This window comes from Aphelocoma coerulescens, chromosome 1A, assembly GCF_041296385.1.
Source record: "Aphelocoma coerulescens isolate FSJ_1873_10779 chromosome 1A, UR_Acoe_1.0, whole genome shotgun sequence".
In the NCBI taxonomy this organism is placed as follows: domain Eukaryota; kingdom Metazoa; phylum Chordata; class Aves; order Passeriformes; family Corvidae; genus Aphelocoma; species Aphelocoma coerulescens.
In genome coordinates this window covers 11,015,203-11,034,072 of record NC_091014.1, presented here as the reverse complement: position 1 = coordinate 11,034,072, position 18,870 = coordinate 11,015,203, and the positions used below count along the sequence as shown (strand labels likewise).

At 34.7% G+C, this 18,870-nt stretch overlaps 1 protein-coding gene across 12 annotated transcripts in view; it reads right to left on the bottom strand.

Moving 5' to 3' along the window:
- CACNA2D1 (calcium voltage-gated channel auxiliary subunit alpha2delta 1) overlaps nucleotides 1–18,870 on the bottom strand; it is a 368,603-nt gene that overhangs the window by 148,663 nt on the left and 201,070 nt on the right. For all 12 annotated transcript variants that reach the window (XM_069035534.1, XM_069035542.1, XM_069035561.1 and 9 more), the window contains exon 6: nucleotides 6,061–6,190. In XM_069035534.1, the coding sequence (XP_068891635.1) occupies nucleotides 6,061–6,190 (130 nt within the window). The remainder of the gene's footprint in view (nucleotides 1–6,060; nucleotides 6,191–18,870) is intronic.

The following is an 18,870-nucleotide window of genomic DNA, read 5'->3' as shown; positions in this document are numbered from 1 at the left end:
AATATTTAATATATAGCTCTAAGCTGTAAAAGTACTTAAACTGATAGCTGAGAAAATTCTTCAACACAAAATAACAAATAGGAATGTAGAAATTAATATCTGTTCTTTCTAAGTTGAGACAAATAACAAAGCCTAGTACAATTCAAAGAGTAGCCCAAAAATTTGGGATGTAATTTATTATATTATATAAGTTCCTCCAAATGTTTCTAGATAAAAACTTATTTTTCAAAAAGATTTTACAAAATTATTCCAGTAAACGAGCTTAGTGTCAAGTATCAAGAATCTCATGATGCTGTCTTTCAATCAGCTCTCACACTAATACATACAAATAAATAAAATCAATCATATTGACTGTAAATAGCTAACCCTTGATTCATTTCAAATAAACGTTTTTCGGTTCAGAGGTAGAATATTTCAGAAAACCCACTTTCAGTAGAAATTTGTGTTTAGACAACTACATCTCTATGAAAGCCTAGGGTATTTAGGTTCTAAATTTACTTCTGAAAATAAAAATTTTGCTTTCTTATTTTGCAGAAACATCTGAACATTCTATTTCAATATCTTAAGGTAAGAATATGCAAGTCTAGAAGAGTACCTGGAATTACAACATAGGTGTGTTTTATTTCAGGTTTGACATTATTTCTTTTCCCATTAAGAACCTTATGCCACTTTTAGCAATTAGTTAGTCTTGGATAAACTGTCTAGGCCAAGATGGATTCTCAAATACTCAGCTTGAGAGTATGGTATTGTATCATTTTGTGATGCATCATTATTAGGCAGATTACTTTAAATCTGCATTGATAGTTCCTTACTACACTTGTATTTTCAAACTAGCATGTACCTAATCAATCTAGTCTTTCAAGGAGGAAAAAATTACCCTTGGCTAAAAAAAAAGTCTTTCCCTACTCTATTTTGATAACTTCAGACAGAAGTCATGATCAGCTTGAAGTCAAGTGAATATGCAAGACCATCTATCCAATTTAACTAATGGTGCTAATCCCAGTACAAAATATAAGTACCTCCTTGCAATGGAGAACACTGTTCAAGTTGTTTGGCCTTCTTGATTGTAACAGAAACAAGCTTTTTCATCAAGCCAGAAAAGCCATTTCTTTTTGCTGCTTATTTAAATAAGAATTTAATTCAGGGAGCTTTAGACAGCTACTTGTGGGGAAAAACCCGACTGTGATTGTCAGAGCATAAAAAGCAATACTGACCCTAGAGTTCTTTATTTAAGTTTATGCATCAGTATTTTCCTTCCAGGTTTAATATTGAACCAACCAGGCAGTACTTAGGGACTTAGCTGCAACTAACATTTGCTTTATAGTTACCCCAAGCCATAGTCTTTGGTATTTAAAACAGGCTGACACTGGAATTCATTTAAAGGTCTACTTCACTCATCACATGTTTTCACAAATAACTCACTGATTAAAATAAGAGAAAATACCAAAAAAAAAAAAAAAAAAAAAAAGGAAGAAGTTACAGTAACCTTACATGCCATCTGCATGGGACATACATAGTATCTATTTCCAAATTTAAAGGTGTGAACAAACACAAAATCTCAGAGACTTGAAACAATTGATTTTCAATCTCCGATGTAGTAGACCTGCACTATTCATTTATCCCTTACAATAAACCAGGAGAAAAAGAGTTCTGAATAGCTTCAGTTTTAAAGCTATCACAAAAAATATACCAAGAGCACTAATCTTAAATTATGACGAACCAATTAATTTAAGTAATTAAAGTGTCCTGACTGTCTGTAACTGCTATTTAAACTAAATACAAAAAAAGCACACAAACTTTTTATTGTGTCTTTGGATATTTAAAGAACATGGATGTAGAGTGCCAAAATATTTACACAAGATTTTTCATTATCTAGATTCCTTAATAAAACTTATTATCCACACGAGTCCTTCAATGAATAAATGATAACACATTCTTTCCTAGTTTATTTGATTTTTTTTTTTTTTTTGGAGGAGGAGGAATATTGTCATTGTCATGGTTTCATTTCCCATTATTTCTAAGGTTTTTATTCACAGAATCACAGAATGTACTGGGTTGGATGAGACCTTGAAGATCACCTAGTTCCAACACCCCTGCCATGTGCAGGAACACCTTCCACTAGACTGCTGTTCCCAAAGAATATTTATTTTTCTTTTCTTAGCCTGAGATACACAATATACGCAGAAACTGTACAAAATTTTAAAAATTTATCAAGGAAATAATATTCTGGTCAAGATAAAAATCACTATAGCATCTAACTTGAATTTTTTGAATGATTTCTAGGAGTTTTTATTGCCCTCAAGTGATATACTGGAGTACAATAATATCAAAATGCTTTGTCAATGACTGATTATTTACATATATGATGCACTAATATAAAGGCAAAATTTATGTCCACTGCCAAACTTGCTATCACATAATATATAATAAATACGAGAGTTTAAAAGCAGAAAAAATTTGACTGCCATGAAAGGGGAGTATGAAGAAACAGCATTTATATTTTATGATTACTAAAGGTATATGAACCATCAATTACTTGTAACTCAATATTTATGCCTGGTTTAATGGCTTCAGAGCAGGGAAGCCCTTCTTTCTTGCTGGTTGCTGTCCAAATATATTCAAAGTTATGTTGTTATGTTCAGGACACATTACATTCAACCTGACACTTTAATCCACTCTTCCATGCTAATCCAGTAGTGCCAAGTGGAAGCAGTATTTCCATTTCTGATTTAAAAGGAGTAAAGCAGGAATAACCATACAGAAAAAATCAAATCTGGTTTGTGTGTTTTGTCTAACACCTTACCTCAAACCATAACACCAGTACAGACATTCACCTAGAGGAATCACTGCACCAGATGGAGAGAGGGGATCTCAGACAGCGAGGGCATGTGGTGGTATCCACTGAGAAGATTAACCTCGCTTTCCTTGTGCCAGAGATTTCCTCTTACTTCTGGCCTGCAGTTCCTATATTCTGCTTAGGGATAAGCAGGGTACAGTTTTAATGAGGATTTAGAAATAAGACTTCAGCTATTACTAACAGGAGATGCATGACTAATTCCCAGTGCATGTGGTAGAGAGAGGACCTGAGGGTCTGTTCTGTTTTCAGCTGCAGATTGATTTTATTTCAAAACCTAAATAGGCCTCTTGAAAAATACTAAATTAAAAGTCTGATTTGGGTCTATTTTATTGGGATTGCCCTCTCTCTCCAATCCTCAGAAAGAGGCAAGTAAATTAACTCCCTAGACTTTCTCCTGTCTCTGCGCAGGTTTTGGCATCAGATCCAGGGAGAAAAAAATCAAAAAACAACTAACTTTCATAATGTTTATTTCTACAATCAAAGAAGACACAAAGTAATAGCCTGGATGTAGTAAATGAATATTTTGTAATGATATATATTTTTATAGTGAAATACAAGGAACTACTTCACAAGAAGCTCATCACTGTAATTCAAAAGAAGCAAATCACTATATATGTAAAAAGAGAAAGGATATTGTTTTATAGGACACACTAGATTCAGTTTAAGTAGGTTGTGCACCATTACAGAATGACTAGACAAAACAGTTTCCCATTTTCAAAAATCTAAGTGGACATGAATTCATAATTTGATTCAATTTTAAAAATCATAAATGATCATAAATAATAACTCTAATAAAAATGAAACCTAAATAGGAAAGACTTTAATGGACAACATATTGATTATCTTAAAGGACTTTTCCAACCTTAATGATTCTATGATTCTATGGTTAAGAGTCAAATTCCCAGTTTCATACAGAAAATAATCAATTGACATGAAAAAGCGTGATTGAGAGGCCCACATGAAAATTCAGATCACATGTGGCTCCTACAGTAATTGTCCCTCTTCCCTAGAGACAACAACCTGCTGCTGTAAGAGGCAAGAGAAGCGAAAACCAATCTCAAGGAATAGGCAAGTCAAATATCTAGTCATTGAAAACTGTTCTGTGAGATCCAGAGTGATTCTTTCTTTCTCTTGGCATCCTGCAAAGCATATACAATAAAGGAGAAAAAATGAAACCTGCTTGACAAGGTGTAAGTAATTCAGTCCAAAAAAATTGGCTTTCAAGCAATAAAACTTGTGAACTGTGTCTCATCCACTCTTTCTCAGGATTTGTTGTAATACTTGTGCTGCAAATGCTTCCTAACAGATTGGGATTTAGACCAGGAATTTTCAAATGTACAGCTGCACGCTGTTATAGTGGACACTGAAACCTCTACCAAGAAATGACAGGTTAGCTCCCATGAACAGGCAGAAAAATGACAGCAGTGTTTAAGATATGTTATCAGTCTTTCTAGGGTTATAAAAAATTGCTTGTAGATCATAATGTGAGAACAACACTAAATTCTGCTTTGGGAAATCTGTTGGTGAATGACTACCTCACAATTGCTCACTGTGTTTCAGATGACACATGAACTTTGTAACTATAAAATAAAACCCGGTGAACATTTTGTGTTTATTGACATGAAATCTGGCACTTTTAGGTATTCTCAAGCTGTCATCTCTGAAAATTCCATCTGTAACCAAAAGTTACCCAGAAACACAACAACATGATTTTTCTGACATAGAGTTACAGACTACTGGTAATTTTCTAGGCTTCCACTTCTCTGGTAATTAATATAAAAACCAAAGGCAAAGAATTACAAACCATAAATATTGTACATGCAGTTACCTCTCTCCAGAAATGTGTATTTATGTTATTTTCATTTTATTAGATAATAAAGTTGTATCTTTCCTATGGAAATCATAATCTGTCTTCCTTTTCAGGTTTATGGGCTGTACAGTAACATTACATAGTATACATTTTTAAGGGATATATGTCCTTAGGAATTCCATTTAAAATGTTAAATTCAACACAAGAAAACATTTTATGTACTGCTATGATGAAAATCTTATATCAAAGTTCACACAGCATTTACTAATATCCTAACAGTTGGAGACGAGTTTTTACAACATTTTAACAGTGAAGTATCAATTCTCTTCAAAAAAAAGCAGAGGAAATGGCCTGTCACTTCTCTGTAATCCTACAATTACAGTGCACTTTAGGACTCATTAAAGCCAGAATCCCAGAATAATCTTCTAGGTCTGTCAGTCAAGCTCACCACATAAGAATATGAGCTACTATGATTCTTTCCCCATCTTACTGACATTTCCATTTTCATCCCTGTGCCATTTATGGAAGCTGCACACAACTGTGGCCATGAATTTTAAAAAGCTCAGGTCACACGAGGGTCTCGTTCCTCTTGATAAGACTTTAACAGAGGAAAAAGACTGCATACTTAAAATTAGGACCCTAAATAAAAAAAAAAAATCAAAACTTAAAAATACAAATCCTACTTAATTTTTCTTCCCGCCTTCTAAAAGATATGCAGCCCCTTTGAATGCTGAAATGTCTTTTTATTGTACAAAGATTTTTTGCTTGATGATGAGCACAGGGACTTATTTCCATCTTGAAATATAAATACTTAATTTTGAAATACAATTAAAGAATCCTCAGTAGTATATGCATATAGATGTTATTTTTTTCATAGTTTAGAAAGACTTTATGTACATTCTCTGTTAAAGGCTGTTACTGCAATTTTAGAAATACATTGGATGCAATATTGGTACTACCATCTCACACAGCATGTTATTTCCCTGAACTGTACCTGTTTTTGGGATACTCAAAAATGTTTTCAGAACTCATCTCTGCCTGAGGCCAAACAATGTGTAAAGAAGAGCTGTCAAGAATTGTTTCTATTAAATGTGAACAGGATGGAGAAAGAATGGATTAGAAAGTCAGAATATGTAAGAGTTTTGTTTTTACCTCCAGTTACACTAAAACTCAGATACAATCCTAATGAATTCCTTTAACTGTGGCACCTACCAATTCATAAAATGAATCATATCCCTAATACAACACATCTCTGAAGTAGCACTGAAAGAAGTAAAAGTGACTGTAACAGCAAACCTGTACTAAAAATGGATACAAAAATTGTTTTAAGAATGAGACAAAAATAATGACCTTAGTATTAAAATATAAATCACTTTGTTCTCATGCTACTTACAGCCTTCATAAATATCTGTTGGTATGTGGACTGCTGCATGTTGGTAAGATGTTTGCCGTCGGAAAACAGGATCGTCTTCAAACACTGGTCTGATTCTCTGGCTGCCAGATTCAGTTTCATTCTTTTCAGGCTTTTTAAAGAAAAACATGTAAAGGGCAAAATATTACAAAATGTGCTAAAAACAATGCCACTCACATTTTCTCTTTTTACGTTAAAAATCATAGCTTTTCTTTCATTGCTAACATTTTGCATTTGTGTATAAACACAATTAGTTGCTCTACGTCAAAGAATAATTGGGTATAGTTTGCTTTTAATTTTGAATAATCCAATGCAATTCAGTGAAATGAAGATCTTCAAAAGAAAAGTAAGAGCCTAACACCTTACACACCTAAATTTCATAACTGCATGGAATTTTTACACCCATAACACAAGGCAAATAAATTGCCTTTTATTACATGTAATAATTTGCAACAAATCTTAAATATAATTTTTTTTCCCTTCTGCAGATTATATAGCAAATCACAAATCTAAAAATTATACCACCCATATACATTTCATAAACAGATTTTTCAGAAACTGTGGCATACATCCAGATAAAGCAAGGAAATTAAGCTTTCTTAGAACTTCTGATTAAGTCAGGTTTTGTTCACTGGTTTATTTTAACTGTGTCTCAGTAAAACCTCATGTGCTGGCTAAACCTGCCCAAGGGGAAAGGTCCCCAAACACTCACCACCACCTATCAGCTTTGGGTTCCCTTCTTCTCTCACCTGTCTGCACCCTGATATGCATTTCTTGATTCCTTCCAATTCACTCAATTTGTACTAGTTCTTAAACATTTTGAAAAGCAGAGACTTTTTCTAACTCAGCTACAAAAAGTGTATGAAGTGTGGAACCAAGGAGGTAGAGAAGGCCAAAAAAGAGGTGGGAATATCTTCACCCGTCTTAGCTGCAGCTGGAGCAGGAGGCCCCATGGCATGGGCTGACTGCCACTTAAAGCAATAATATAGCATCTATGATACTGAATGATTACTCAGGCCAGCAATTGCAGGCTATTACAAGGATATTTTTAATATTATAGAGTCATCAGTTTTTGAAAATTGCTATGCTTGGTAAAAAGTGCTGACAATGAAGCACCTGCTGGTCAGTTGGGCATGTGTGTGCTGGCACCATTCTGTTTATTATCCTCTATAAATATAGACAAAAAATTTTTAGCTTATCCACAATGTCATGTAATAAAACTGTTGGAACCCTGAGTTCAGAGAATTTCAGTCTTTCAGTGCTGACAGGCAATGACCCTCAGAAGCACACTGCATTTGACCTGAGGCCTTGGGAGAGGCTTCCCAAATTATGTGATAGCACTGAGATTATTGCTGTGTGATTAAAAAGAAATTTGTTATGTCACTGGGTAGAATATGTAGAGATGTAGAAAATTTAGGTTTACGGGTTATAGTAATATATATGTAACAAGATGGAGGATTTTGGGTGTAGGTTAGTTCCTCTTCTTTCCTCCTTCTTCTTCACAAATATGGGTCATCTGGTATTAGTTCAAAAAACCCGCAGTGAGGAACATGAAGGATTAGTTACTGGATTATAAGTAAAAAATAATTATTTGGCATTCTATGATGGGATAGATTGGACTTTAAAAGACCTTGAAAGGTAGAACTCAGGGGCAAGTTTCACCTTGTTAACTTAGAGGCACATTCTGTGTGGCTGTGCCATAGATAAGAAATAATAAACATCTGAGTCTGAAGAACAATTCTGCATCTCCTGTGTTTTAATCCGAACTCTGAGTAAAAGAACTCACAAAACAGAGGTGAAGAAGAAAGAAATGAAACAAGAAAATTTAATATGAAACTGCCTATATTTTCTCATCTGCTTCATTGCAAGGTTACAGACAAATGTTATACTAAGTATAAGTTCAAACGTTGCCTGAGATAAGCAGCAATCTGGAAACACAAAGGGCAGAACTCATCTAACCAGTGACAGCCAGCAATTTCAACAACCCAGCAGTGTTCTGCTCGTCACTGCAGGCTGCCATCATAGCCAATGAAGAGAAATGGGCATGTTTAGAGTGCAATTCATCTTATCTTAATTAGACACCTATTTTCCCATGACATGAATCATGCTTTAGAAGTGCCTCCTACTTTTGATTGATTGTAAAAGTAGCTCTAGGGCAAATCACCTAGACGTAGAAGTCAGCAATACTGCTGTCTAGAATTAGGTGAGATGAATCTCACAAACCTACTAAACTTTGGGAAGAAAGGAAGATGGTTTTGTGCAGCTTAGCTAATGTATCTTATGCTAAGAAGTTCAATTTGTTACTTAGTGTTTAATTCCATTCTGGGGATGGGCAACAGTTTGGGAGGGGACCTAGCCAGGATAGCTGACCCAAGCTGATCAAAGAGATATTCCTTTCTAATGATGTTCTGCTCAGTATTACAAGCTCAGAGAAATTAGGAGAGAGGGGGCATTTACCATTAAGGTGGAGCATTTGTGGTGCAACTGCTGTGTGTCCTAAGATCCTACTTCCCAGAAAGTGTTTGAACATCATCTGCGGATGGGAAGTAAAGAATAAATCTTTTTGATTTCCATTGCTTCAATGTTTGGACATTGTTTTTCTTAATTAAACTGTCTATTTCTCAATCCATGAGTCCTTTATGGTTTTATTTTCCACCCCTCCACTGCTGGAGGGGGGTGGTGATAGAGGGGAATGTGACTTTGTGGGCAACTGGCAGCCAGACAAGGTCAACCCCACACAACCATTATAACTTATTTTGAAGGGTGCAGACTAGAGCCAGGATCAGTAATAGTTTATGCATTGTATGATTTAAAATGACACAGCACTATGACAGCTTCAGACAATGTAATTTGGTTCAATTTTTCACAGGTTTTTGTTGTGTTGTTTGCTTGAGGTTTTTTTATTCTGTATTTTATTTTATACCCCAAAACTGGAATGCTAACCATTACACAAATTCTGGAGTTCTTTTCACAAGTTATCTTTTAGCTTCATGCTGCTCAAAGTAATGAATTTGTCTAATTATGCAAATGCAATCTCAATCATCAATCACTCATGTAAAAAAGTTTCTCTTCTGTTGGAAAGTCATTTGATTAAAAAAAAATTCTAACAGTCTTATTTCTGAAATTAGTAGCAATGACTACAAACCTTCAGTGCCTTCACAGAACACTTCAGAAAAGAACTGGGAATCATCAGGCCACATCACAACACCAAAATACCAGAATGAGTAAATGTCAAAAGATTTCTTTCAACTAAATTTCCAGAAAAAATATTTGGGAGGGAATGGGTATGGTAAAAAAGAAAGGGCGTGAACATAGAATATCCTGAGATGGAAGGGACTGACTAGTCGAAGTTCACAAAATTTCAACTTCTGGCTCTACAAAAAAACAAAGAATCACACAATGTGCCATATAGTTGATCCTAGCAGGTCTTGCACAGTAGTTTTCATATTACAATATGTTTAGATTTTTGCTTGAAATTCCTGAAGCATCGAATCATAAGATGATTATATTTCTTGAGCTTGATACTTCAATTTCATTCCAATTAATAAATACAACCTTTCAGTCTTTCCATTCACTCATATGCTATGAAAGAAGCTTCATGTCTACTGCCAAAATCTGATTAAACTTTGTTGAAATTGAAAATATTTAATTAATTAAGATCTGAATGCCTTAAAATTTCAACATAAAATCTACTTCTCGCATTTCTAATACCACACACTGGCACAAGTCCCCTTGAAAAAGACTGTGACCGAGTCTGTTGTTATTCCTACCGATATTCCATGATACACAACCAAAAACATTAATCTAAAAACTCTTCTCAACCTAATTAATGCAGGGCAGTGGATCTAAAACTACATATAGTAATGTAGATGCTTTCACACTGCTCTTGTTGACTTTCCTGGGAGTATTTTGTGATGTACAGCTCTGATACTGCAACAACACATCAATCTGCCCCAAAAACCAAAGACAAAAAATGACAAAATCCTGTAAAAATTTCAAAGTTACCCTCTAACAGGAACAATTTGTTCTGGAAATCTAAAGGTGTCTGAACACAACAGGTAAGTATCAGAACCATTATTGCCAAATTAGTGCTGAATTCCATTGGGCCACTACCTTCTGAGCAGCAAGACCAATAAATACTGTACTAGGCCTTACACATCCAAACTTATAGTGGATCCTTATACTGAAAATGAATCTATTTGGTTTTCATTTGCAAATTTATGAATTTCAAGTAGCTTACATCTAAGTTAGAAAAAAAAAGAAAAGATAAAAAGGAATGATTAAAAAGGAAAACCTCAATGTTATTAATTATTTTAATCTGGCATTTTTATAAAAAGCCTGACAGATTGTGGTGTCAGTACAGTTTTATATCCAGTTAAACTTTGTTTTCAGAAAAGTGATCTTGCATGTGATTATAATTAAAATCCAACTCCATCCAAGTTCTCTCTCAAGTCAGGAGCTGAAATGTAATCAATACTGGCACAGAAAATCCCACAGGAGACAGTGGCTGAAGATTAATTTTCCATCTATTCAAACCTGGCCCTCACTTATTGCATTACATTGGTACCTACCACTGACAGTCAGCAAAATAACTCACTCATTTTGCTGCAATGAATTTCCAGACCAATTTCTTCCTCCCTTGAGAGGTAGATAAAATTCATTTCTCTTTTCAGTTCACATTTGTGCCATTTAAAGGCTTTTTCTTTTTTTTTTTTTTAATAAATAAAGTTGGGTTTTTTTCATGTGTCTACTGCTCACCATCAGAACAAAAGGAAATTGATATAGCAGATAAAACTCAAGAAAAGAGAGGTTTTTTCCAGCTGTTTTTTGTAATCATTTCTAAATGACTTTTGGCATGATCTACAATAAACTGGAGGGCACTTTCTGCATCTTTTTTATAAGCCAAATGCATAACAGAAATAATGCAACTTCTCTCTAGAGGGCTTTCTGAACATAAATTAATGTATTTGCATGAGGTAACTGGAAGCTTAATATCATTAAAAGATGTCGCCAGAAAAGAAAATATCCATTAAAATCAAATTGATAAAGATAATTTTAAGAAATTGTGACATAGTTTAGCTGCCCATTTCACGGCAGCCACAGCATTCAGTTACTTTCCATCACAACAGCTGCAAGATGATGAGTGGATTTTCTGTCTCTACTTATAAATTTTCATTTAGTTGAAAATTACTGGTTATTGTAGAAATGAGAAGGTTTTTCCATTAATATAAGACTTTTTATAATATTATATATTAATTAATATTATTAATTAATTAATATTAATTAATATTATTATAATATTATATTATATATTAATATAAAACATTAATATAAAACTTATTTTTTCTGATGTTGAAAACTCACAACCAGAGAGCTGATACTATTTTTTTAAAAAATCATCCATGAAATACAAAAAAGCCCACCATCAAAGTGAAGCAATCTTCAGTTGTCTTCTGAAAGCAGATTCTTTTCAGGAACAATGTAGAAGTTGCTCAAAGCATCATAACAGACTTAGCATCGTGATGAAAGAATAAAAGTAGATTTCTTTCAATTCCTGAACTGATATCTAGCCAGAAACAATGACATCTGCCTGCTTTCATATTTATGTAAAACAGACAGGAATTGGTTGATAATATTTTCCATTGCCTTCATATCCAGGGACTGTGTTTTGCATAAAGCCTCTCTATCCTTACCAATGCCATTTTAGGGAATGAATGTAGAGATGGAATTATAATCACTGTGGTTTTAGGGACATCAAAATTCTTGCTCTGTGATTCCTTCCTGTCTTACCTTGCAGAATTCCAAAAGTTTTATATTTTCATCTCTAGGTTTCAGCCTGGTTTTTATTCCTGAACATCTGCTGAAATTTCTAAATGCAAATTTTTAAATAATTGAGGCTCACTTCTTTTAATTATCTCCCAGATCTACTCTGTACAAATGAACACTGTCACATACAACATAAGCATAGAAATCCTCCTATGCTCAGTTCTGTACTCTTTTTTTTCTTTTTCTGTTTTAGTCAGTTTTTCTGTTTTGCTTGGTTTTTTTCCTCCCTGAGGAAAATAATCCAGTAGAACTACATACACAGCCCCTCTGAAAATGCTTGTGGTCCCATTAAAAAGTTACAGCTGCACTTAATGGAGAGAGTAATATGGGATGTTGCTTGAAGCACACAGCTCAGCAAATGCCTGCATCAAGCAAGGGCTGGGAACAGCTCTTCTAAGCATGAGGAGTTAATTTTGAAGAGCAGCTAGAATGCATTTGTAATAGCCACAGCACTTTCACTGCATTTTAGATAATGTAATGAGTGCATTGCCTTCTGATAACTTTTTTCATTTCCTTTTCATAAGATGTGATTTTCCAGCTGCGGGAAAACTGCTGAGTGTGTTCAGGTGGTTTTGACAGAACTGTGGAGAGTTTCTATTGTTTTCACTCTGTGTCAGTGGGGGACTGTGGCCTTGACTTTGCAACATGATGATTTTAAGTGACATCCTTCTGTCTACTCCGAGGGACAAACCAATTAAAAGAATTACAAATAAAAGAAGAAAACAGTTGGCTCAGAACCAAAATATTCTTATTTTTCTGTTATACAACAGGGAGGTGTTAAACATAAGAATATATACATATGCATATTTGCACATATAAGAAAACATATATTTAAAAAAAAATATAAATAGGGTCTGGGTAGCTTCAGAAAGGGAAATAGGAGGGAATTTAGTAGGAAAATAGTTCTATATTTGCATCTGTCAGTGTGTCATTTTCAAGGACCATTATATCCAATATAAATTGCTTTCAGTGCTTTTACTGTTTCCATATGTTTTAATGTTTCCATATGCTTCTTATGCATCAATTGGTTACTATAAGTCAATGACAAAACAAATGGAACTCTGGCTTGAGTACTGATATCTAAAAAAAAAAAAAAAAAAAAATAAAAAAAAAATTCTTACAGGATTCATTTTATTTCCAGTGTTCTGCCAACTGGGTAATGTCAGTGTGTACCAAATACAGAATCAAAATAATTTAAAAGTATTTATTTTCCTCTTAGGCTATTTTTATGAATGCAACGATCTTTTGGCTGTGATAATTTCTCTGCAGCTGCTCACAGGCTTGTCCCTGTTTACTGTATACAAGACTATGTGATATTTTATGGGAGGTTGTGCATTCATTTATCTGACCTTTATGGTTCACAGCTTCTGATGAGAACTTTTAAATATACACAAAATTATTATATATCTCAAACATAATAGTGTTTTCTTTTTATTTGTATCCTGACCGAGTCACACAATTCTATGCATCATGACTTTGGTTTCATGAATAAATGAATATTTGATGTAATTAATTTATCAAATGTAGGGACCTGGAAATCTGGGAACAGACTTTTTAGCAGGGCCTCTTGAGAGAGGACAAAGAGTAATGGTTTACAACTAAAAGAGGGTAGATTCCAACCAGATATAAGGAAGAAGTATTTAGAGATGAGGGTGGTGAAACTCTGGGACAGGTTGCCCAGAGAAGTGGTAGATGACTCCATCCCTGGAAACATTGAAATTTAGGTTGGTTTGAGCTCCGAGCAACCTGATCTAGTTGAAGATGCCCCTGCCTGTTGCATGGGCTTGGAGTAGATGAACTTTAAAAGTTCCTTCCAATCAAAACTGTTCCATGATTCTGTAAAAATCTTGTAGCATTTCAGTGAATTGTATTCTAGAGAAACAGATGAAAATGTCTGGATTTTCCCAATTTCTTCAGGTGGAAAGATTTTGAAAACAGAAATCCAAGCTTCTGGAAGCCCTCTTGTATTCGAAAGAGTTGACACTACATCTATGAGGGTGCCTTAAATACCATGATTCAAGTAATAAGATTTAATTTTCTTAATTTCTGACAAAAAGGAACATTCTTAAAATATCATTTTTCAATAAGCTAAAAAAAAACCCACAACAAAACACCCTTAAGATTAAAAGATAGTAATAAAGGAATTAGAGAAAATTTCTTTTTTTAATTATTACAGATTATATCTGACCTTCACTAAAAATCTGCACAGAGTCTGCTGTACTAATATCAGTATGCAAAAATTAATTTCTGTCCTGTCCTATTTTCTCTTGAACTACAATGACAGGTAAAATGAAATGTGTATTTAAATATTTAAACACATAAGAAATATAAGACTTATTTATCTTCCTAAAGATAAATGTGACTTCCCCACCCCAAAGTCTTCAAAAACCTCTCCAGTCACAGTGTTTCAAGGATGATGGAGAGTTGCTTCATGACATCAGCACCCCTGGATCCCTCTCATCTGGTCCCATGGACACACACGTCTGACAAGCCTCAGTGGTCCCTAAAGCCATCCCTTCCATTTCTGAAGTTTCAGGCAGCATTTCCATATCCCTCCTGTGTTATACATCTGTCTTGGGGTGACCTTATGATGTGTATCCCATATCGCTGCCTATGCCCAGAAATTAATTTTTCTGCCTTTCTATGCCTCTAAACTGAGCCTGAGAGGGGGAAGGAAAAAACTGAGCAAAACTTTTGCAAAGCAATTTGCAGCTTGTTCAAGGTCACAGAAAAATAGCAGGTTTTTTTCCCCAGCTGTGGCACAGGAGCGAGGAAGCACCCGGGTTGCTGCTTTCCAGTCAGCTTTTGGCCAGTTGTTTCAGTTTCTTGTTCTCCGGAGAGAGGGACTGAGAGTTGGACTTTGCTTTTCCTTCCCTGGAATTCCAGATTTTATCCCTTTTCTACAGGACTGCTGTCAACCTCAGAGCACATCGGGAGGACTTTCCACCGGGCACAGAGGGCCTAGCCCTGGGCCAAGCCCCAGCTCCGAGGAGACCAAAGGAAGGAGTCAAACACTTTCCCAGGTTTTTCTTCCACAGCATAACATTTTATTATTTAGCATTATTATCCTTTTCCCGTGTGTTTGGTAAATAAATAGTTTTTATCTCCTTCACTTTCCTTCGGGGAAAATTTATTTTTTCCCGAACCTGGTGGGGGGGGGGCGAAGGGGTGGTTGTGCCTTCTCTCAGAGGATATATTTCTAAATCTGACCAAACTGGTCATGAGATCAGGAATCATGACACGTAATCCCATCTGAATGCCCCATCCCAGTCCTCTTCTAAATGGGGTGATGGTGTGGGAAAACACAGGGGTTGATGACCTGCCCTTAAATTATCAGGTGTTGCACAGAACCGCCTGCTTCAGCACTGACTGTAACAGTGGCTTGACTGGATAAGACAGTATCATTAGACAGCAGTAAGAATACAGGGTCATATTAGAAGAAAAGAAAATCTCATTTTAAGTGATTGAAATGCTATTAGCAGTTCAGAAGAACCCAGTTAATTATTAAACAAACAAACAAAAAATCCTTTAAAATTCAGCCTCCTTCACTGATGTTTCACATCCCGTTAGAGTACTCAAACATATGAAATAAAATAAAAATATCCATTGTTGATAAAAATACATAGTCGTCTAAATTTCAAGACCAAAATGCACTCTAGAGAATTTAGATTTTTCATACATCACCCAATTAAATTCCAAACTAGGAACTTTTCTACTCTTATTGGAATAAATTACACTGTCTACATTTTACCATCCCCATATCTGATTAAAGATCATATCCCTGGAGAACAAGAACTGCTAAATCATCGTAATGCTTCATTGGGTATTCTTTATAATACCAACTGAATGTGAACATTTAATTAATTTGATTTTTTTCATCTGATGCAGTTGTCTTTGCCATGCTTTGCTAAGCCATCAACTGATCCTGTTTCACAGTGCATTCTTATCTTCAGTCATACTAGTTAGGTCCAGATTTTGTACATCCTGCAGCATACTAATTTTCTATTCCTCCTTCTTCTTAATTTGTACCATCTTCTGTGTCAATAACAACATTAATAACAGTACAAACCTGCTTTGAGAAGGAGGCTGGACTACATGACCTGCAGAAGCCCTATTAATCTACTTTTTTTCCCCCACTAATGGGGCTGGAAACACTGTATAAGCACCACTCGCTAATTTGTGGTCGCACAAATTTAATGCAGCTTTTCACTAATTAAATCACAGCTGTATCTAGGTAGATAAAGGCTGTAGGTAACACTAAACCATTCACTGACCTATGGGCCACAGACTTTCCCTGCAGACTAAATGCCATACAATAATTTAAGTAAACTGCCATAATACTGTGTAAGACTATTTATATGATTTTTAAAAACACTAGTATGGCCAAATCCTAACAATATAATAATGTAGAAGAATAGCATTCACAGGAACTAAGGGAAATTTGAGAAGGATAACCTGTCCAAGTAAAGAAATATGTCAGAAGAGAAAAAACCAAACACACAAACAAGAAAGCACAACCAAAACAAAGAACAGATCAACCTGTAGATTTCGAAAGTTCTTAAAGTCTCCAAATTAAAATACTTACATAAAAGGCCAGTTGAAGTTTGAGTTCAAAAGTTTTTAGATCTGGACAATGTGATTACCCACTGGATTAAAATTTATTTTCAATACACACCATAAAAAGAGCTTCAAGAATACCTTTAATGTACCATTTTACACACCAACACTAAAAACACGGGAAGATTTCAACTCTGTTGATGATAATAGATATGATTGTCTTCTTCAATCTGTTTTTTTTCCCCATCATTTCTCCAAAAAAACAACTAGGACAGAACATGTTGAGAATGGCTCTATGGAAAGGCCAGGGAATGTGATCTGGCCCTTTGCAGATTGCATCAGCTGATTCAGAAATGCTCCTATTTGCAGTCAGCGGCAGGGCTGGAACAGGACCTGTATTTCATCACCTACACTAAACTAAACACCACATCACCACAGAGAATTTCCTTTAAGTATTAAAATATTTTAAGTGCTCCTTTACAGGATTCTTGATCTGATTTGGAATTTTCAAAGCCTACCTCCACCTTTGACCATTCATACGAAAACAGATTGAGTAATTTGTTCTGTTTTGTTCAACTTAAAAGTCTCAGTGTGACCCACACACTTCAAAGCAACACATCAGAACACTCGTACAACACTGGTATCTGTAATCAGGCAATAGAATGCTTGCTAAAACTCACTGTTGCAAGTGCTATAAACATCTAAGACAAGTTCAACTTTTTGTGCTACTTTTATTTACCGATAAACAATTACACTGCATTCACTGCAATTGTTATCAGTCATGCATTTGATATTACTAGGAAATATCCTGAAGCAAGAAATTTTCCATTAAACTGATGAATCACTAGCTTTAGGGTTGAATTCTGATCTTTGACATGGCATAAACTCAGCTTCCATGGGGAAACTTCAAGCACTGCTCCTTTGTGCAAATTTGCCTTCAAGGTAGGATTCTCCACGTTAAGAACATTCTCATCTTTTTTAGGACACTGGCACCTACAGTTATCACTCTTGCCATTACTATTTCATAACCCAGTTTCACAGGTAGGAGATAGCTTTGGGGCAGTCATTTATTTCATTATCATGTATTTTTCATTTCAAGCTCGAACATATATTCATTTGGGAGAAGGGAAGACTTGCCCAAATTTGAATAAAGGAATATAAACCTGACACCTACGTTTTTAATCATAATACTGAAAAAAAAAGGGAAAAAATCAAAAAGAAAAAAAAGAAGAAACCCTTGCTTCCTGTGGCAATAGATCATTATAACTGCAATAGGAAGCTCAAAGGAATGCCTTTTTTTCCCCCGTGGGCTGTACTCAAGCTTACCTGTAAGACCTTGAAATGGAAAGACTTGACATGTTTCCCAGTGATACTTGGTAAAAGAAACACATTCTCTTTTAAACAATGCAAAAAGTCTTATTACTAAAGAAGACAACATCAATCATTCCCTCAACTATCAGATCCAATGATTTCCAAAGAATGGCATCCAAACCACCCTGTTAGATAACACAGGATTCCTGGTGTAAGAGAGAAATGTGCACAGCAAGAACACTTGAATTTTCCTAAAAGATCTGAAAGTCAAAATACCATAATACTAAAATTAGTAAATTCTCTTGTATATAAAGAATAATGAACAGATGAAAGACAAAAACATAAAAAATATGGTTTTCCTGCTTACTCACTCCTCCCCATGCATGAAAAATAAAACACTGTGTGTTCTATTATGACAGAATTCATTTCTATAACAGAACCTTCACTACAGCAAGAAGTGTCTATTTTGGCCATAAGTATTCTTTTTATTATACACTGCAATGTACAAGAAGCAACTCCCTGAAGTACAAGTAAATTGCTGTATTTAAAAAAAAAAAAAAAAAAAATCTACCTTTTTATGGCACTTCATTTTAAAACATGTTAATTCAAATTAAACTTTTTCAATATATGTACCAAAGTAAGTATGTTCTTTGCTACCTAGAATATAGTAACTTATAAGAGGAACATCTATGAATATATTGCATATTTGAGAAGCACAGGAAAGAGGCTTGGAATATTCTTAGGAAACAAAAAGTACAACAACTAGGAAGTTTTTCTGAAAATGGAATGAGTTAGGGAGTCTGTAAATCTACAAAATTTTCCCTCCTCATTTCATAAAACATTGGGTTTGTTATAGACTTAAGTATTAATTCCAAGCAATACATTCCACTACCAAAAGATATAGGTTAATATTCAAGATATAAATGTAATAAAAATTAGAATATAGTTGAAAATATGACATTTACTACAGATTTTGTTCTAATGCAATTTGTCTAAAGTTATCAAAATACTCCCTACACAGGTCTATCAACAGTCCTACTCTGACAGTGTTTCATAATGAAAGACATAATTTATACTAGCACAAATTTATTTCCCTCT